The sequence below is a fragment of the Lucilia sericata genome, unplaced genomic scaffold (assembly GCF_015586225.1).
Source record: "Lucilia sericata isolate MDLA Ls3-8-SP2 unplaced genomic scaffold, ASM1558622v1 Contig000674F_arrow, whole genome shotgun sequence".
In the NCBI taxonomy this organism is placed as follows: Eukaryota; Metazoa; Arthropoda; class Insecta; order Diptera; family Calliphoridae; genus Lucilia; species Lucilia sericata.
The window spans coordinates 168,547-190,782 of record NW_023994679.1 but is presented as its reverse complement, the minus strand read 5'-3'; the positions used below and the strand labels follow the sequence as shown (position 1 = coordinate 190,782).

The 22,236-nt window shown below is 33.3% G+C and overlaps 1 protein-coding gene across 1 annotated transcript in view; it reads right to left on the bottom strand.

Annotated features, from left to right (window-relative positions):
• The window catches only part of LOC119607198 (putative polypeptide N-acetylgalactosaminyltransferase 9), a 204,433-nt gene that overhangs the window by 63,420 nt on the left and 118,777 nt on the right, over positions 1-22,236 (bottom strand). Inside the window, 2 exon segments of the mRNA XM_037961007.1 lie at positions 12,292-12,485; positions 17,927-18,091. Of these exon segments, the coding sequence (XP_037816935.1) occupies positions 12,292-12,485; positions 17,927-18,091 (359 nt within the window).

Genomic DNA, 22,236 nt, shown 5'->3' with positions numbered 1-22,236 from the left:
TTGCATTGAATTTAATAGTTTATTAAAAGCTTTTAATAGTAAAACATGCAAGAAATTTTCAAGTGTTATCCCATTGTGAGTTTATGTTCTCATAAAAAAGCTTTTACTTAAATTATTTTTAAAAGTTCTTCTTTTTTTTCTCAGTGAGCTTTTATTAAGCTTTTTCTTAGAATACCTGTTTTAAGATATTTCTAAAAAGGCTCTTATTAAGTTTTTCTTAGAAATCATTTATTAAGACTTTTCTTTGATAGCTTTTATTAAGTTTTTTCTTGAAAATATTTTTTTCGTAGAAAGCTTTTACTAAGCTTTTTCTTAAGAATGCCTTAAAAACCTTGTACCCTTTTCATAAAAAATTTTGCATTTTTTGGAAAACTTTTATTAAGTTTATTTTTAGAAAGCTTTTTTATGATTTTTTTAGAAAGCTTTCGTTAATTTCTAAGAAAGCGTTTTCTTGGAAAGCTTTTAATAAGTTTATTCTTTGAAAATCTTAATAAACTTTTTCTTACGAAGCTTTTGTTAAGTTTTTTCTTTATTTATTATACTTCTTCTTAGAATATGTACTTGTGTTAAGATACCTTTAGAAAGCTTTTTTAAGTCTCCTCATATATTTTATTAAGTTTATTAAGCTTTTTCTTAAGAAAGCTTATACAACCCCTTTCTTAGAAAATGTTTCATTTCTTGGAAAGATTTTTATTAAGTTTATTTTTTAGAAAGCTTTTATTATGACTTTTCTTAGAAAGCTGCTATAAATTTCTAAGAAAGTGTTTTCTTAAGATTTTTCTTGGAAAGCTTTTATTAAGTTTATTCTTATAAAAAAAATCTTAATAAACTTTTTCTTACGAAGCTTTCTTGGAATACTTGTATTAAGATATCATTAGAAAGCTTATTTAAGCTTCTTCATAAGTTTTATTATTTTTTCGTAGAAAGCTTTTATTAAGCTTTTTATTAAGAATTTCTTAAGAAGTTTAAATAACCCCCTTCTTAGAAAATGTTAATTTTCTTGGAAAGCCTTTATAAAGTTTATTTTTAAAAAGCTTTTACTATGCCTTTTCTTAGAAATAAACTTTTGCTTACGAAGGTTTTTAAGCTTTTTCTTAGAAATCTTTTGTTAGGATTTTTTTGTTAAATCTTTTGTTTTACCTTTTCTGAGAAAGCTTTTATTAATTTCTACCACAAAGCTTTTAGAAATCTGTATAAAACTTTTATTTTCATAAGTTTTTATTGGAAATCTTTTTGTTAAACTTTTACCATATAGTTTTTCCAAATCAGTATAAAAGGTTTCTCTTCGTTAGATTTTTAAGAAATATTTTATTAAACTTTCTCTAAGAAAGCTTTTCAAGTATGGAGAAGTTTCTCTTAAAGCTTTTGTTCGAGTTCGTTAATAACTATTGAATATTTTCTGCTAAAAAGCTTTTATGCTAACTTTAGTTTTTTTGTTAAAAGATTTATGACTTCAAAAGCTTTTAAGCATCTTTTAAGAAAGCATTAAATAAACTTTTTCTTTGAAAGCTTTTATTAATATGTATAAAACATTTACTTTCTTAAGCTTTATCTTAGGAAGCTTTTAGTAAGTTTTTTTCTTAGAAAGCTTTTATTTCTAGAAAACTTTTACAAATCTGTATAGAAAGTATTTTCCAAAAACAACCTTTTATTAAGCTTGGAATAGGAGTGCATTTACTAAACTTTTTTGTAGTAAGCTTTTATGCTGAAATATTTGAAAAGATTTGTCTTTGAATGTTTTTAAAAAATTCTATAATAAATAGGTAAGCTTCTTTTAAGAAAGCTTTATAATTAATTAAGTTTCTTCTTTAGAAGCTTTTCTTAAGTTTTTTCTTAGAAAAATTTTATACCATTTTTTTAAATCTTTTATTGTAAAATATTTTTTAAACTTTTTTTGGAATACCTTTAAAGGATTCTTTCTTATATATTTATTTTCTAGGAAAGTTTTTATTCTTTTTTCTAAAACATTAAGATTATAGATGCAAATAATTAGCGCTTTCATGAAAAGCTTTATAAACTTGAAATTGTGCTTGTTCTTAGAAAGTTTTTATTCAAGATTTTCTTTCTTCTTTCTCTTTTGTAAAACATTAAGCTTCAAAGAATTAGTTAAGCTTTTTTTAGAAAGTTCTAAGAAAACTTTTTTTGGAAAGGGCTTTCTTGAAAAGCTTTGGAAACTTTTAATTATGATTGTTCTGACAAAGCTTTTATTATTAACTGTTTCATTATAATGTATTAAAAGGCATTGCCTCAACTTGAAAGCTTTTAAGTTTTTCTAATGAAAAGCTTTGTGTTAAAAAGCCTACTTTAAATTGCACAAATTGTTTCAATTTTCTTTAAATCTTTTGCAATCTTATTTACCATTTATATATACAGTTTTCAAAAAAAAACTTTTTACTTTCTAACCTTTCCTTTAGTAATTTCCCTTTTAAAATATGCCAAATATTTGTTTAAAACGCGAACACTTAATAAATGAAAATTCAATTTTTCAACCCAACTGATGAAAGAGTCTCGACCACACTTTAACACTCTATCAGAGAAACAATTAAAAAGCTCCACACACACACACAGCCGTAGTAAGAAATACATTATTATACATGAAACGGAAATGAGCGGAAATTCTAACAAAGCTATTTAGTTTGTGTGTTTTTAAAATGAAACACACCAACACACAGACAACATAACGTCGATACAAAACAAGGATAACAATAATAAACTAAAAAATAACAAAAACACCGAGAATATTAATCACGACTGGTATTTAATAACAATGAACGAAAAATATCAACGAACAATTTGTTTTGTATTCCTGCAGAAATACACTGACTCACTCGATTCACAACATGTACGTCCTGCCTAGAAGAGGGAGCAAAAATCACATGAAAAACTAACAAAAGCTGGAAATTATAAGTAAGAAATTCTTTTATTCCTTTAAATTGAACACTTTCTCTGATATTTTAAACAAAGAAAAGAGCTATTGTTTAAAAAGTTGGAATAAAGGGAAAAGCTTTAGGCTAAACAGCAGGAACAAATTAAATAATAATAATTGAAAAGGAAGGGAGTTCAGAGGTATTGAAAAGGAATTTGAATTTATGGTGATTATGTAATGAAAAGCTTTAATGCAAAAAGCTTTATCAAAAAAAGAGTTTAGGACAAAAGCTTTAATATTTTAGATGATTTTTAGATTGATTGGAAATATTTATTGGAAAACTTAAGTTTTAAAAGCTCAATTTAAGGTCTTTTATAATAAAAGCTTTGAAATAACAAAACTTTAAGGTTTTCAAGGGATTCTGGAAAAGCTTTTTTTAAAAAAACTAAATAATTACACAATAAGAACTTTAGGGGTAAGAAAGCTTTACCATGTATTAAAGTTATTAATTTAAAAAGCTCTTCTTCAATAAAAGCTTTAAAATAAAGGCTTACAAGGTAAAAAAGCTTGTAGATTTCAAAATAACCTTGTCTTACTGCTAAAGAGCTTTTTCGTTCCTTCTTTGTTCCACTGTAAAGCCAACATTATATGCCCATAAAGCTTTCCTAATTGTAAATAAATTTACAAAATATTTGCTCCTGCAATAATTTGTAATTTTAATTGCTTGCCCGAAGTAAAATTATTGCTGTCAATACCATTTATCTAAGCACCAGCAAACGCTAACCAACGCAATACAACCAAACATCAAGCCAGCCAACCATCCAGTCATCCCACCACCAAACAGCCATCCATCCAATCAGTCTGCCCTACTAGCAGTCGGGGAGCAATTGTTAAAACAAGCGAAAAGTTTAATACACACTTTTTCAAAATGAGGATTTCCTAATGATGTTTCAGAGTTTCCGTTCAACAACAACATCATTATCATCATTGCAAATATCATTATTATCAGTGTCGGCCATTAACATCATCATTATTATTATAACGTAATGTAGGTGGAGTATCTAACTACTCCAGAAATGTCTATAACGTTTAGAGTAGTGGCAAGTAAATGTTTATTTTTTGAAGGTATACTTAGTGAGTAAATATTTTCAAATAATTTAAGCAGAGAATTTGTTAAATAATAATGAGAGAAACGAGCACAAAAAGGAGAGGGAAAGAATGAGGAGGTGGCTACATCACCGGTACCAGTCGTTAAGGCGAACATTTAATTAAATTTCATTAAAAATTTAAATGCAAAAATTTCAATTGTTCTGTTTTAAGAAATTGGAAGGAGTGGTGAAAGTTATTGGAGAACTAGTTCTGTTCTAGTTCTGTTCTAGTTCTGTTCTAGTTCTGTTCTAGTTCAGTTCTAGTTCTGTTCTGTTCTGTTCTGTTCTGTTCTAGTTCTAGTTCTAGTTCTAGTTCTGTTCTAGTTCTAGTTCTGTTCTAGTTCTGTTCTAGTTCTGTTCTAGTTCTGTTCTAGTTCTGTTCTAGTTCTGTTCTAGTTCTGTTCTAGTTCTGTTTCTAGTTCTGTTCTAGTTCTGTTCTAGTTCTGTCTAGTCTGTTCTAGTTTCTGTATTTTTCTAGTTCTGTTCTAGTTCTGTTCTAGTTCTGTTCTAGTTCTGTTCTAGTTCTGTTCTAGTTCTGTTCTAGTCTGTTCTAGTTCTGTTCTAGTTCTGTCTAGTTCTGTTCTAGTTCTGTTCTAGTTCTGTTCTAGTTCTGTTCTAGGTCTGTTTCTAGTTCTGTTCTAGTTCTGTTGATCTGTTCTAGTTCTAGTCGTAGTTCTGTTCTAGTTCTGTTCTAGTTCTGTTCTAGTTCTGTTCTAGTTCGCGTTCTAGTCTAGTTTCTGTTCTATTTCTGTTCTAGTTCTGTTCTATTCTGTTCTAGTTCTGTTCTAGTTCTGTTATAGGTCTGTTCTAGTTCTGTTCTAGTTTCTGTTCTAGTTCTGTCTAGTTCTGTTCTAGTTCTGTTCTAGTTCTGTTCTAGTTCTGTTCTAGTTCTGTTCTAGTTCTGTATCTAGTTCTGTTGTTCTAGTTCTGTTCTAGTTCTGTTTCTGTTCTAGTTCTGTTCTAGTTCTGTTCTAGTTCTGTTCTAGTTCTGTTCTAGTTCTGTTTCTGTTCTAGTTCTGTTCTAGTTCTGTTCTAGTTCTGTTCTAGTTCTGTTCTAGTTCTGTTCTAGTTCTGTTCTATTTCTGTTCTAGTTCTGTTCTAGTTCTGTTCTAGTTCTGTTCTAGTTCTGTTCTAGTTCTGTTCTAGTTCTGTTTTCGTTCTGTTTTAGTTCTGTTCTAGTTCTGTTCTAGTTCTGTTCTAGTTCTGTTCTAGTTCTGTTCTAGTTCTGTTCTAGTTCTGTTCTAGTTCTGTTCTAGTTCTGTTTTAGTTCTAGTTCTGTTCTAGTTCTGTTCTAGTTCTGTTCTAGTTCTGTTCTAGTTCTGTTCTAGTTCTGTTCTAGTTCTGTTCTAGTTCTGTTCTAGTTCTGTTCTAGTTCTGTTCTAGTTCTGTTCTAGTTCTGTTCTAGTTCTGTTCTAGTTCTGTTCTAGTTCTGTTCTAGTTCTGTTCTAGTTCTGTTCTAGTTCTGTAGTTCTGTTCTAGTTCTGTTCTAGTTCTGTTCTAGTTCTGTTCTAGTTCTGTTCTAGTTCTGTTCTAGTTGTTCTAGTTTTTCTAGTTCTGTTCTAGTTCTGTTCTAGTTGTTCTAGTTCTGTTCTAGTTCTGTTCTAGTTCTGTTCTAGTTCTGTTCTAGTTCTGTTCTAGTTGTTCTAGTTCTGTTCTAGTTCTGTTCTAGTTCTGTTCTAGTTCTGTTCTAGTTCTGTTCTAGTTCTGTTCTAGTTCTGTTCTAGTTCTGTTCTAGTTCTGTTCTAGTTCTTTCTAGTTCTGTTCTAGTTCTGTTCTAGTTCTGTTCTAGTTCTGTTCTAGTTCTGTTCTAGTTCTGTTCTAGTTCTGTTCTAGTTCTGTTCTAGTTCTGTTCTAGTTCTTACTAGTTCTGTTCTAGTTCTGTTCTAGTTCTGTTCTAGTTCTGTTCTAGTTCTGTTCTAGTTCTTTCTAGTTCTGTTCTAGTTCTGTTCTAGTTCTGTTCTAGTTCTGTTCGTTCTGTTCTAGTTCTAGTTCTAGTTCAGTTCTGTTCTAGTTCTGTTTTTTGTTCTAGTTCTGTTCTAGTTCTGTTCTAGTTCTGTTCTAGTCTGTCTGTTCTAGTTCTGTTCTAGTTCTGTTCTAGTTCTGTTCTAGTTCTGTTCTAGTTCTGTTCTAGTTCTGTTCTAGTTCTGTTCTAGTTCTGTTCTAGTTCTGTTCTAGTTCTGTTCTAGTTCTGTTTTAGTTCTGTTCTAGTTCTGTTCTAGTTCTGTTCTAGTTCTGTTCTAGTTCTGTTCTAGTTCTAGTTCTGTTCTAGTTCTGTTTTAGTTCTGTTCTAGTTCTGTTCTAGTTCTGTTCTAGTTCTGTTCTAGTTCTGTTCTAGTTCTGTTCTAGTTCTGTTCTAGTTCTGTTCTAGTTCTGTTCTAGTTCTGTTCTAGTTCTGTTCTAGTTCTGTTCTAGTTCTGTTCTAGTTCTGTTCTAGTTCTGTTCTAGTTCTGTTCTAGTTCTGTTCAGTTCTGTTCTAGTTCTGTTCTAGTTCTGTTCTAGTTCTGTTCTAGTTCTGTTCTAGTTCTGTTCTAGTTCTTTTAGTTCTGTTTAGTTCTGTTTAGTTCTGTTCTAGTTCTGTTCTAGTTCTGTTCTAGTTCTGTTCTAGTTCTGTTCTAGTTCTGTTCTAGTTCTGTTCTAGTTCTGTTCTAGTTCTGTTCTAGTTCTGTTCTAGTTCTGTTCTGTTCTAGTTCTGTTCTAGTTCTGTTCTAGTTCTGTTCTAGTTCTGTTCTGTTCTAGTTCTGTTCTAGTTCTGTTCTAGTTCTGTTCTAGTTCTGTTCTAGTTCTGTTCTAGTTCTGTTCTAGTTCTGTTCTAGTTCTGTTCTAGTTCTGTTCTAGTTCTGTTCTAGTTCTGTTCTAGTTCTGTTCTAGTTCTGTTCTAGTTCTGTTCTAGTTCTGTTCTAATTTGTAGTTCTGTTCTAGTTCTGTTCTAGTTCTGTTCTAGTTCTGTTCTAGTTCTGTTCTAGTTCTGTTCTAGTTCTGTTCTAGTTCTGTACTAGTTCTGTTCTAGTTCTGTTACTAGTTCTGTTCTAGTTCTGTTCTAGTTCTGTTCTAGTTCTGTTCTAGTTCTGTTCTAGTTCTGTTCTAGTTCTGTTCTAGTTCTGTTCTAGTTCTGTTCTAGTTCTGTTCTAGTTCTGTTCTATTCTGTTCTAGTTCTGTTCTAGTTCTGTTCTAGTTCTGTTCTAGTTCTGTTCTAGTTCTGTTCTAGTTCTGTTCTAGTTCTGTTCTAGTTCTGTTCTAGTTCTGTTCTAGTTCTGTTCTAGTTCTGTTCTAGTTCTGTTCTAGTTCTGTTCTAGTTCTGTTTTAGTTCTGTTTTAGTTCTGTTTTAGTTCTGTTTTAGTTCTGTTTTAGTTCTGTTCTAGTTCTGTTCTAGTGTTCTAGTTCTGTTCTAGTTCTTTCTAGTTCTGTTCTAGTTCTGTTCTAGTTCTGTTCTAGTTCTGTTCTAGTTCTGTTCTAGTTCGTTCTGTTCTAGTTCTGTTCTAGTTCTGTTCTAGTTCTGTTCTAGTTCTGTTCTAGTTCTGTTCTAGTTCTGTTCTAGTTCTGTTCTAGTTCTGTTCTAGTTCTGTTCTAGTTCTGTTCTAGTTCTGTTCTGTTCTAGTTCTGTTCTAGTTCTGTTAAGTTCTGTTCAAGTTCTGTTCTAGTTCTGTTCTAGTTCTGTTCTAGTTCTGTTCTAGTTCTGTTCTAGTTCTGTTCTAGTTCTGTTCTAGTTCTGTTCTAGTTCTGTTCTAGTTTGTTCTAGTTCTGTTCTAGTTCTGTTCTAGTTCTGTTCTAGTTCTGTTCTAGTTCTGTTCTAGTTCTGTTCTAGTTCTGTTCTAGTTCTGTTTTAGTTCTGTTCTAGTTCTGTTCTAGTTCTGTTCTAGTTCTGTTCTAGTTCTGTTCTAGTTCTGTTCTAGTTCTGTTCAAGTTCTGTTCTAGTTCTGTTCTAGTTCTGTTCGAGTTCTGTTCTAGTTCTGTTCTAGTTCTGTTCGAGTTCTGTGTCTTCGTTTATATTTCTGTTCTAGTTCTGTTCTAGTTCCGTTCTAGTTCTGTTCTAGTTCTGTTCTAGTTCTGTTCTAATTCAATCATAGTTCATTGTAACCATGTTATACTGTAATGGACATTTTGTTGTTTATTCATTCCATGAATTTCCAATTGAATAATTTTAAAATTCCCATTTAAATTTCAATTAAACACAACATTTTTCTACATTTAAATTGTTTCAATCAGAGTAGATATTAATAAAACATTTTATATTCAATTAAAACAACAAAACAACATTATATTTTACCCTAATGTACATTTAACATCATTGACTGTAAATTCACATTAAATATTTAATAATAATTTACAATTCCCAGATCTGCACAAAAACATCAAATGTAAATGAATGCACAAGTATTTTTTATTTTCCTCCTTAAGGTATGCTTTACAATTTTAACCAACAGCAACAAATTTAACCTTTAAACAAACAGTTTAGTTCGTTACAAATATCTTCAGTTTATGAAATGAACTGAAGTTTATATAAAGAACAACTAAATCTAGATTAATAAATAAACCTTAAAATAACAAAGTTATTTTTGAAATACGTATAAAAAAGTTATTTGATTTGCTTGGAATAAAAACTAAAACAATTATAAAAGAAAAATATTTATTTATAAAACACACTAGAAAGGCAAGTTGAAAGTTAGTTTGTTTCAGGGATGTTGTAGACGTTTGGAGAACAACTTTGTTTAAATGAACAATTTTCCAATAATTCAGTTTAACAAGTTTAGAGTAAAAAAAAACTTTATATAGAACGAACACAACTATAATTTAGTTTAGAATTTATTGATTTTCTTTGAACTTTTCCACTTCTTTCCTTTCTTTATACAATCTATAAACTTACAGTTATTTTTAACAGAAAAAAAGGAACAAAAAATCCCTATGTTTTAAGCATTAAAGAAAATTTTTCCACTTGACTGCACATTGTGTAGGAGTTTGATTATCAGTCAAAGAGTTGTGGAGTAAAAAAGTATGTTGTCCATTTTTACTCGTATTTTTCATATAAATTATTTTTTCATTTCCGTTTCCTTTTTTTTATTCATTTTTCACTTGTCTTACTTATTTAAGCTTGAAATATTTTCCTTATTTGTTTTAACATTTGTCTTAATTTTCTAAACGTTTTTATGCCATTAGCAAGCACATGTTAAGTATAACAATTTCTTGGTTTATTTTTTGTAGGGATTTGTTGCCATTAAACCTAAAAGTCCTTAATATCATCAAACTTTAATCCTATTATAAGAATATATGCAAAAAGGGCTGGCAAATAAGTAAAGTATAAATGACCGAAATAAAATAAAAAACGAAAACTAACGAAAAATCGCATAATCTTAGGAAAGCAGCACGAAAAAAATGGGCAAACGGCAACAGAATGTGAAAGATTTGTAATAAAATCAAAAGGTTTAAGCTCACACGTACACATATGAAAATCATTTTTTTCAGTTTTATGGATTTGCAGGGATGTCCTAGTATAAGCACAGAAGAAGAGAAAAATACCAAAGGCATGCTATAAAGACTATATACTGGTTAAATGGTTAGTCTATAGACTACTCTGTCATATGAACTTTAGTTTATTGTCTAAACTATTCTATAGGTAAAACCATAAATTGGTCAAAGCTATAGGGCCATAGATTGGTCCACAGTTTAGACTGTAGACTTGTCAATATTTCTACTATGGGACTAGTCTATACAAACTTCTATAGGTTTAGTATATAGATTAGTCTACAGACTGGTCCACAAATTAGACTATGGAATGGTCCACTGTTTAGACCATAGACTGATATATAGTTTAGACTATAGACCGGTCTACACTTTAGACTACAGACCGGTGTATAGTTTATATTATAGACTGTGTTATATTATAGACTGTGTGTAGACTATAAACTGGTCTATAGTTTAGCATATATACTGGTTCATTGTTGGAACTATAGACTAATCTTTAGTTTATGGTTTAGACTATATACTATAATTTGGACTATAGACAGGTCTATAATTTAGACTATAGTCTATAGTCTCGTCTATAGACCATACACTGGTCTATAAGCTATAGACTTGTCTATAGACTATAGACTGGTCTAGTTGAGTTTTAGTTCAGTTCTTTTTCAGTTCTAGTTCAGTTCTAGTTCAGTTCTAGTTCAGTTCTAGTTCAGTTCTAGTTCAGTTCTAGTTCAGTTCTAGTTCAGTTTCTAGTTCAGTTCTAGTTTCAGTTCTAGTTCAGTTCTAGTTCAGTTCTAGTTCAGTTCTAGTTCAGTTCTAGTTCAGTTCTAGTTCAGTTCTAGTTCAGTTCTAGTTCAGTTCTAGTTCAGTTCTAGTTCAGTTCTAGTTCAGTTCTAGTTCAGTTCTAGTTCAGTTCTAGTTCAGTTCTAGTTCAGTTCTAGTTCAGTTCTAGTTCAGTTCTAGTTCAGTTCTAGTTCAGTTCTAGTTCAGTTCTAGTTCAGTTCTAGTTCAGTTCTAGTTCAGTTCTAGTTCAGTTCTAGTTCAGTTCTAGTTCAGTTCTAGTTCAGTTCTAGTTCTGTTCTAGTTCGTTCTAGTTCTGTTCTAGTTGTTCTAGTTCTGTTCTAGTTCTGTTCTAGTTCTGTCTAGTTCTGTTCTAGTTCTGTTCTAGTTCTGTTCTAGTTCTGTTCTAGTTCTGTTCTAGTTCTGTTCTAGTTCTGTTCTAGTTCTGTTCTAGTTCTGTTCTAGTTGTTCTAGTTCTGTTCTAGTTCTGTTCTAGTTCTAGTTCTTCTAGTTCTGTTCTAGTTCTGTTCTTGTTCTGTTCTAGTTCTGTTCTAGTTTGTCTAGTCTGTTCTAGTTCTGTTCTAGTTCTGTTCTAGTTCTGTTCTAGTTCTGTTCTAGTTCTGTTCTAGTTCTGTTCTAGTTCTAGTTCTGTTCTAGTTCTGTTCTAGTTCTGTTCTAGTTCTGTTCTAGTTCTGTTCTAGTTCTGTTCTAGTTCTGTTCTAGTTCTGTTCTAGTTCTGTTCTAGTTCTTTTTTCTGTTCTAGTTCTGTTCTAGTTCTGTTCTAGTTCTGTTCTAGTTCTGTTCTAGTTCTGTTCTAGTTCTGTTCTAGTTCTGTTCTAGTTCTGTTCTAGTTCTGTTCTAGTTCTGTCTAGTTCTGTAGTTCTGTTCTAGTTCTGTTCTAGTTCTGTTCTAGTTCTGTTCTAGTTCTGTTCTAGTTCTGTTCTAGTTCTGTTCTGTTCTAGTTCTGTTCTAGTTCTGTTCTAGTTCTGTTCTAGTTCTGTTTAGTTCTGTTCTAGTTCTAGTTCTGTTCTAGTTCTGTTCTAGTTCTGTTCTAGTTCTGTTCTAGTTCTGTTCTAGTTCTGTTCTAGTTCTGTTCTAGTTCTGTTCTAGTTCTGTTCTAGTTCTGTTCTAGTTCTGTTCTAGTTCTGTTCTAGTTCTGTTCTAGTTCTGTTCTAGTTCTGTTCTAGTTCTGGTCTAGTTCAGTTCTAGTTCAGTTCTAGTTCAGTTCTAGTTCAATTCTAGTTCAGTTCTACTTCAGTTCTAGTTCAGTTCTAGTTCAGTTCTAGTTCAGTTCTAGTTCAGTTCTAGTTCAGTTCTAGTTCAGTTCTAGCTCTAGCTCTAGTTCTATTTCTGTTCTAGTTCAGTTCTTTCAATACTTCAATTTGTTAAGCTCGAAGGACCATTATTGATCAAAAACTATATCAATCTAATTATAATTACCAGAAATCTTACAAAATTTGCAAACTCTGTTTAAAACATCTTCCGGCACTTGCTACCTTTCTAGTCATCCCTTTCTCCACCAAAGGTTCAAGGTTAGACATGTACAATTGTTTTGTAGTTTTACACACATTTTGTTTCAAATAAATGGCAAATTTAGTGGAAATTGTGTTTAGGTTTGCTAGTTATTACATGACTATGAGTTCGGGACTTCAATAATCTAGTCACGTATTTGGTTAAATAAAAAATATATATTGTATTTTTGCCGTTTATCTTAAGAAACTAAATACAATAAAATGTTTTGTAAATTTATTCATATATAAAAGTAAACATAATAACCCCAGCTAAATAAATAAATAAAAAAAATAAACAATTTAAGACAGATAGTAGTAAATGGTCTTAATACAAAGAAAACATTTTGTTAAATCTTCAAAAACATTTGCAGAATAAGAAGTAGTTATCAACATAATGAGGAGGAAAAGGTTAAGAAAAAGGATTTCAAAAGGCAATTGAAAAAAACACCCACAAAAGTCAAACTTATAGATTAAAGTTTAACTGGCAATATATCATTTATATAAAAAAAAGAAGAAAAATTAATCGTTAACTTACCTTATGACGTTTCTTTTCTCTATCGGGCACTGCATGCCAATTGAATTGTAAATTCCAATCGAAACCACCAACATTAACACCACCCGAATCACGATAATGATATTCGAGTGTTGTATCATCGATAACATCTATAACGGGACAGACAACTGTGGTAGAATTTCTAGCGATACGATCCAATAATGGTTCTAGCCAGCCTAAAAGGTGTGACAAAATTTAAAATATAAATACATATTGAGAAAGTGTTTACCATAAATAATGTGAAATGATTTTCAATGATTTATGTAAAATAAAATGAAAAAATATTTAGGAAATTAGATTAGTTTCACTTTTGCATAAGAGAAAGGTAAACAATCTTGTTTATAAGTTAATAATGTTTCTCAGAATTGACGTCATTATAAAAGAGATCTCTAGTTGACTGTTCTCTAGTTCAGACTATAGTCAGATATATGAATCAGACTATAGCCTGAGCTATAGTTCAGACTCTAGAGTGGTCTGTTGTTCAGACTTTATAGGTACTGGTTTAGAGTTCCCACAATAGACTGGAGAATACTTCAAACTATAAATTGGTCAACAGTTCAGACTATAGTCCGGTCTATAGTTCAGACCAGAGACTAGTCTATAGTTCAGAATATAGACTAGTCTATAGTTCAAACTAAAGACTGGTCTATAGTTGAAACTATAGACTGGTCTACAGTTGAGATTATAGACTGGTCTATAGTTCAGACTGTAGAATGGTCTATAGATCAGATTGCAGACTGGTCTATAGTTCAGACTATAGTCTGGCCTATAGTTCAGATTATAGACTGGTCTATAGTTCAGACTATAGACTAGTCTATAGTTCAGACTATAGACTGGTCTGTCTATAGTTCAGACTATAGATTGGTCTATAGTTCAACTATATATAAGTCTATAGTTAAGACTATAGATTGGTCTATAGTTCGGACTATAGACTGATTTATAGTTCAGACTATAGACTGATACATTGATTGGCCTAAAGTTCAGACTATAGACTGGTCTCTAGCTCAGACAATAGACTAGTCTATAGTTCAGACTATAGACTGGTCTATAGTTCCGACTATAGACTTGTCTATAGTTCCGACTATAGACTGGTCCATAGTTTAAACTACAGATTAGTTTATAATTCAGACTATAGATTGGCCCACAGTTCAGACTATAGATTGGTCTCTGGAGTTCAGACCATAGACTAGTCAATAGTTCAGACTATAGACTGCTCTATAGTTCAGACTATAGACTGGTCTATAGTTCAGACTATAGACTAGTCTATAGTCCAGGCTATAGACTAGTCTATAGTTCAGGCTGTAGATTGGTCTATAGTTCAGACCATAGACGTAGTCTCCAGTTCAGACCATAGACGTAGTCTATAGTTCAGACCATAGACGTAGTTTATAGTTCAGACCATAGACGAAGTCTATAGTTCAGACTATAGACTGGTCCATAGTTCCGACTATAGATTGGTCTACAATTCAGACTATAGATTAGTCTACAGTTCAGACTATAGATTGGTCTATAGAGTTCAGACCATATACTAATCTATAGTTCAGACTATAGACTGGTCTATAGTTCAAACTATAGTTCAGACTATAGACTAGTATATAGTTCAGGCTATAGATTGGTCTTTAGTTCAGACTATAGATTGGTCTATAGTTCAAACTATAGACTGGTTTATATTTCAGACCATAGACGTAGTCTATAGTTCAGACTATAGACTGGTCCATAGTTCCGACTATAGATTAGTCTATAGTTCAGACTATAGATTGCTCTACAGTTCAGACTATAGATTGGTCTACAGTTCAGACTATAGATTGGTCTATAGAGTTCAGACCATATACTAATCTATAGTTCAGACTATAGACTGGTCTATAGTTCAAACTATAGTTCAGACAATAGACTAGTATATAGTTCAGGCTATAGATTGGTCTATAGTTCAGACTATAGATTGGTCTATAGTTCAAACTATAGACTGGTTTATAGTTCAGACCATAGACGTAGTCTATAGTTCAGACTATAGAGTGGTCCAAAGTTCCGACTATAGATTAGTCTATAGTTCAGACTATAGATTGGTCTACAGTTCAGACTATAGATTGGTCTACAGTTCAGACTATAGATTGCTCTATAGAGTTCAGACCATATACTAATCTATAGTTCAGACTATAGACTGGTCTATAGTTCAGACGATTGACTAGTCTATAGTTCAGACTATAGACTGGTCTATAGTTCAGACTATAGACTGGTATATAGTTCAGACTATAGACTGGTCTATAGTTCAGACTATAGACTGGTCTATAGTTCAGACTATAGACAGTTCTAGTATCTAAACAATAAATAAAATCCGAACATCAAAAAGACATAATCCCCCCACATCATCATTTTCCAACAATAGAAAATTTCTCTCTAGAAATTACTGGTCCTTCATTCTCAACAAATTGGTTTCGCACTCACACCTCACTCATACAAGTGTCAGAGTATGACAATTTTCATAATATAGAAAACGTATTATAACAATTAAATTACAAGTTAAAAGAAACTGTTATAACGACAGACATTGAAAGGAATTTTGAAAAGGAATTTCATTTACACTGACAAAAAATCAACACAACTACAAAAAATACTATACTAAAGACCATTCAACCGTAAATTGAGATAAATTATTTAGGATTAAAAGAAATGAACAAGAATGTGTAGTATTTTTCAGTAAACTAAATCTGTGAACAAACTGGAAACACGCCTCAGAGACCCTCCACCCCCTGTAAATCATCAATCATAAAACTAAATAAGACATGAAAATTGTAAATTTAATTTAATTTGTTTTTAAGAGAAAATATTTAAGTTTGCAAATTACATAAAATTTGATAAAATTAAATAAAACATACTATAATACCTTGGAGTATTTAGTAACTAAATTTTACTTGCAAGACATTAGAAATTCGGAGAAATCAAATTTGTATAAATATTGCATAAAAAGACAAAATTCAATTACAAAGGATTTAAATTACATTGTCAAATTGAACATAATAATAGAAAGAAAACACAAGTGCTTTAATTAAATAAATATTTAGTTTTATATAACTGTGATTGAAGAAGAGAAGACAAAGAGACAAAGACTGGTCTATAGTTCAGACTATAGACTTGTCTATAGTACAGACTATAGACTGGTCTATAGTTCAGACTACAGAATGGTCTATAGTTCAGACTATAGACTAGTCCTTAGTTCAGACCATAGAGTGTCTAAAGTTCAGACTATAGACTGGTCTAAGGTCCAGATTATAGACTGGTCTATACTTCAGACTATAGACTGGTCTATAGTTTAGAACATAGACTTGTCTATAGTTCAGACCATAGACTGGTCTAAAGTTCAGATTATAGAATGGTCTATAGTTCATACTATAGACTGCTCTATAGTTCAGACTATAGACTGGTCTATAGTTCAGACTATAGACTGGTCTATGGTTCAGATTATAGACTGGTCTATAGTTCAGAACATAGACTTGTCTATAGTTCAGACCATAGAGTGGTCTAAAGTTCAGACTATAGACTGGTCTAAAGTCCAGATTTTAGACTAGTCTATACTTCAGACTATAGACTGGTCTATAGTTTAGAACATAGACTTGTCTCTAGTTTAGACCATAGACTGGCCTAAAGTTCAGACTATAGAATGGTCTATAGTTCATACTATAGACAGCTCTATAGTTCAGACTATAGACTGACTGGTCTATAGCTCAGACCATAGACTGTTCAAGAGTTCAGTCTATAGAATGGTTTATAGTTCAGACTATAGAATGTTCTATAGTTCAGACTAAAGACTGGACTATAGGGCAGACTATAGACTGGACTATAGGGCAGACTATAGACTGGTCTATAGTTCAGACTATAGAATGTTCTATAGTTCAGACTATAGAATGGTCTATAGTTCAGACTATAAACTGGTCTATAGTTCAAACTGTAGACTAGTCTATAGTTCAGACTATAAAATGTTCTATAGTTCATACTATAGACTGGTCTGTAGTTCAGACTATAGAATGGTCTATAGTTCAGACTATAGACTGGTCTATAGTTCAGACTATAGACTGGTCTATAGTTCAGACTATAGAATGGTCTATAGTTCATACTATAGACAGCTCTATAGTTCAGACTATAGACTGGTCTATAGCTCAGACCATAGACTGTTCAAGAGTTCAGTCTATAGAATGGTTTATAGTTCAGACTATGGACTGTTCAAGAGTTCGGACTACAGAATGGTCTATAGTACAGACTATAGACTGCTGTATAGTTCAGACTATAGACTGGTCTATAGTTCAGACTATAGACTGGTCTATATTTCAGACTATAGACTGGTCTATAGTTCAGACTATAGAATGGTCTATAGTTCAGACTATAGACTGGTCTATAGTTCAGACTATAGAATGGTCTATAGTTCAGACTATAGAATGTTCTATAGTTCAGACTATAGACTGGTCTATAGTTCAGACTAAAGACTGGACTATAGGGCAGACTATAGACTGGTCTATAGTTCAGACTATAGAATGTTCTATAGTTCAGACTATAGAATGGTCTATAGTTCAGACTATAAACTGGTCTATAGTTCAAACTGTAGACTAGTCTATAGTTCAAACCATAGACTAGTCTATAGTTCAAACCATAGACTGATCTAAAGTTCAGACTATAAAATGTTCTACAGTTCATACTATAGACTGGTCTGTAGTTCGGACTATAGAATGGTCTATAGTTCAGACTATAGACTGGTCTATAATTCAGACTATAGACTGGTCTATAGTTCAGACTATAGACTGGTCTATAGTTCAGACTATAGACTGGTCTATAGTTCAGACTATAGACTGGTCAATAGGTCACACTATAGACTGCTCCACAGTTTAGGCTATCGGCTGGTCTATATTTCGGCTATTGGTTGGTCCATAGTTCAGAATATTGACTATTCTATAATTTATACTAGTCTTTTGTTCAGACTATAGAGTTCACACTATAGGCAGGCCTATAGTTCAGATTATAGACGAAATACTGGTAAATAATTCAGACTATTGACTTGTCTAAAGTGTTTTATGGTTTATATGAATAAAATGTTCTCTTTTATAAATAGCCATTTTTTGTTGTTATTACAACATTGAAAACCTAATACAGATTTATATCTCATTAATAGCGTTAACAATTGAAGCGTAACTGAAAATGTTCGCAACCAACGCTACCTATTAGTAATGCTGCTGTTCTGATGCAAATCTATTAATCGATTACCATAACCATCCAACTCAAATCAAGGTCCCCTTTAAACTAAAGTAAAAAAAAATATTTTGCAAACTTAATCAATGACAATTAAAACTGTTAACCCGATTTAGTTCCATAAATATGAAAACAAACTCAGAACTGCAGCAAAAGCTAACAACATTTTACCCCAAAAAAATAATACTTAGTAGTCCAACTCATTGTACTAAACTAAAACAATTGCATGAGCGAACGTCAGTCAATCTTTAAAGAAAATCATTCACATCACATTAAACTCAACTACAGCATAGAAGGGGAGAAAAATGTTAAATAGAAAAATGCAAAAACAAAAAAAAAAAAAAACACAAAATGTGCATAATGAACAGTGATCTCCCATACTCACCTTCAGTGCATTCGCAGTGAGAATCTAAATATGTTAATACTGGCGATGTGGCATGACGTGCACCGAGTAGTCTGGCGCGTATTAAACCTTCACGCTTTGGTGCACGTAAAATTTTAACCTTTGGATTGGCAGCAAAATAGTCTTCCAATTGTTTTTTCGTATGAGCTGAAATAAAACAACACAGAAACAGTGAAAAAAAAAAAAAATGAGAAAATGTGTAAAATAATCTGAAAACCTGGTTAAAGGAGTTGAATAATAATAAATGAATGACCAACTGAATGAAAATTTAATAAAATAATAACAACAACAATAGCTTGTACTTACAACAACTATGTATATAGCGTGTAAACAATAATGTAAAGAAAAATTTGTTGTTTTCTTTTCGTATTCAATTCGCAAAATGTTTAAAATGCCAGACACGTGCAACAATCAATCACGTTTTTATGGTTACTTGTCTTGGACTGTCTTGGTGCTCTTGATGTCCTGCATAAGAAATGTGTGGATGAGTACAAACGTGAAAGATGTTGGTGAGCGATGCTTTAAACTACAACTTACATCAGCCTCCTACATTACATGAGATATCAGATCTCATCAGCATCTACACCAGGCGGTGTTTTTTGGTGTTTGTTATTTCTTAAAAGGCACAGGGGGGAAAAGGAAAGAAAAGACGAACGAACGAAACGAAGGAACAAACGAACGAACGAACGAACGAACGAACGAACGAACGAACGAAACGAACGAACGAACGAAACGAACGAACGAACGAACGAACGAACGAACGAAAACGAACGAACGAACGAACGAACGAACGAAGAACGAACGAACGAACGAAGAACGAACGAACGAACGAACGAACGAACGAACGAGAACGAACGAACGAACGAACGAACGAAAGAACGAACGAACGAACGAACGAACGAACGAACGAAGAAACGAACGAACGAACGAACGAACGAACGAACGAACGAACGAACGAAGAACGAAACGAACGAACGAACGAACGAACGAAACAACGAACGAACGAACGAACGAACGAAAGAACGAACGAACGAACGAACGAACGAACGAAACGACGAACGAACGAAGAACGAACGAACGAACGAACGAACGAACGAACGAACGAACGAAACGAACGAACGAACGAACGAAAAGAACGAACGAACGAACGAACGAACGAACGAAACGAACGAAACGAACGAACGAACGAACGAACGAACGAACGAACGAACGAACGCGAACGAAAACGAACGAACGAATAACGAAACGAACGAACGAACGAACGAACGAAACGAACGAACGAACAACAACGAAAACGAACGAACGAACGAACGAACGAACGAACGAACGAACGAACGAAAGAACGAACGAACGAACGAACGAACGAACGAACGAACGAACGAACGAACGAACGAAAGAACGAACGAACGAAAAAAAACGAACGAAAAAAAACGAAAAAAACGAACGGAACGAACGAACGAACGAACGAACGAACGAACGAAGAACGAACGAACGAACGAACGAACGAACGAACGAACGAACGAAACGAACAAACGAACGAACGAACGAACGAAAACGAAAGAACGAACGAACGAACGAACGAACGAAAGAACGAACGAACGAACGAAACGAACGAACGAACGAACGAACGAACGAACGAACGAACGAACGAACGAAGAACTAACGAACGAACGAACGAACGAACGAACGAACGAACGAACGAAACGAACGAACGAAGAACGAACGAACGAACGAACGAACGAACGAACGAACGAACGAACGAACGAAACGAACGAACGAACGAACGAACGAACGAACGAACGACGAACGAAAGAACGAACGAACGAACGAACGAACGCGAACGAACGAACGAACGAACGAACGAACGAACGAACGAACGAACGAAAACGAACGAACGACGAACGAACGAAGAACGAACGAACGAACGAACGAACGAAAACGAACGAACGAACGAAGAACGAAACGAACGAAAACGAACGAAACGAACGAACGAACGAAAAACGAACGAACGAACGAACGAACGAACGAACGAACGAACGAAACGACACGAAACGAACTAACGAAAAACGACAACGAACGAACGAACGAAGAACGAACGAACGAACGAACGAACGAACGAACGAACGAACGAACGAACGAACGAACGAACGAATCAACGAACGAACGAACGAACGAACGAACGAACGAACGAACGAACGAACGAACGAACGAACGAACGAACGAACGAACGAACGAACGAACGAACGAACGAACGAAACAACGAACGAACGAACGAACGAACGAACGAACGAACGAAACGAACGAACGAACGAACGAACAGAACGAACGAACGAACGAAGAAAGAACGAACGAACGAACGAACGAACGAACGAACGAACGAACGAACTAACGAACTAACGAACGAACGAACGAACGAACGAACGAAAGAACGAACGAACGAAACGACGAACGAAACGAACGAACGAACGAAACGAACGAACGAACGAACGAACGAACGAAACGAACGAACGACGAACGAACGAACGAACGAACGAACGAACGAACGAACGAACGAACGAACGAACGAACGAAACGAACGAACGGAACGAACGAACGAACGAACGAACGAACGAAACTACACGAACTAACGAACGAACAAACGAAGAACGAACTAACGAAACAACGAACGAAGAAACGCAACGAACAACGGAAGAGAACAACGAACGAAACGATTACGAAGATACGAAGAACGATACGAACGGACGGACGGACGAACGAACGAACGGAACGAAACGAAACGAACAAGGAACGGACGGACGAACGAACGAACGAAACGAACTACCGAAAACGACGACACGAAACGAACGACGAACGAACGAACGAAAACGAACGAAACGAACGAACGAAAGAAGAAACTGAACGAAGAAAGAACTAACGAACGAACGAACGAAATAACGAACGAACGAAAACGAACTAACTAAACTAATAACTAACTAACTAACGAACTAACGAACTAACTAACTAACTAACTGAACTACCAACGAACGAACGAACGAATAACTTACTTACTACTACTAACTAACTAACTAAACAACTAACTAACAACTAACTAACTAAACATAACTTACTAACTAACTAACTAACTAACTAGCTAACTAACTAACTAACTAATTAACTATAGACTAGACTATATTATCGACTAGACTACATTATAGACTATAGACTAGACCATAGGCTAGACTATAGGCTAGACTATAGGCTAGACTATAGACTAGACTACAGACAAGACTTTAGGCTAGATTATATCCTAGACTACACTATAGTCTAGAGTATAGACTAGACTATAGACTGGACTATAAACTGGACTTTAGACTAGACTATAAACTAGATTGTAGACTAGACTGTAGATTAGACTAGACTAGACTGTAAACTAGACTATAGACTAGACTGTAGACTAGACTGTAGACTAGACTATAGACTAGACTATATACTAGACTATACTATAGACTAGACTATAGACTAAACTATAGACTAGACTATAAACTAGACTATAAACTAGACTATAAACTAGACTAAAAACTAGACTATAAACTAGACTATAGGCTAGAGTATAGACTAGACTACAGACTAGACTATAGACTAGACTTTATAATAGACTATAAGCTAGACTACAGACTAAAATATAGACTAGAATATAGACTAGACTATAGACTATAAACTAGACTATGGACTAGACTATAGACTCGACTATAGACTCGACTATAGACTCGACTATAGACTCGACTATAGTCTCGACTAAAGACTGGACTATATGCTAGACTATAGACTAGACTATAGACTCCACTACAAACTAGTCTTTACATTATTCTACAGACTGGACTTTAGACTAGATTATAAACTAGACTTTAGTTTAGTTTATAGACTAGACTTTAGACTAGACTATAGACAATACTATAAATTAGACTATAGACTAGACTATAGACTCGACTATAGACGCGACTATAGACTGGACTATAGGCTAGACTATATACTAGACTATAGACTAGACTATAGAATCTACTACAGACTAGACTTTACATTATTCTACAGACTGCACTTTAGAGTAGACTGTAAGCTAGACTTTAGTTTAGTTTATAGACTAGACTTTAGACTAGACTATAGACTCGACTATATACTAGACTATAGACTAGACTACAGACTAGACTATTGACTAGATATTTTACTTTAACCTCAACCCACTGTGCATTATCTTTCACTTTTTTAGTTTTTATGATTAAATATTGTTAAATATTAAAATTTTTGTAAGTCATGTT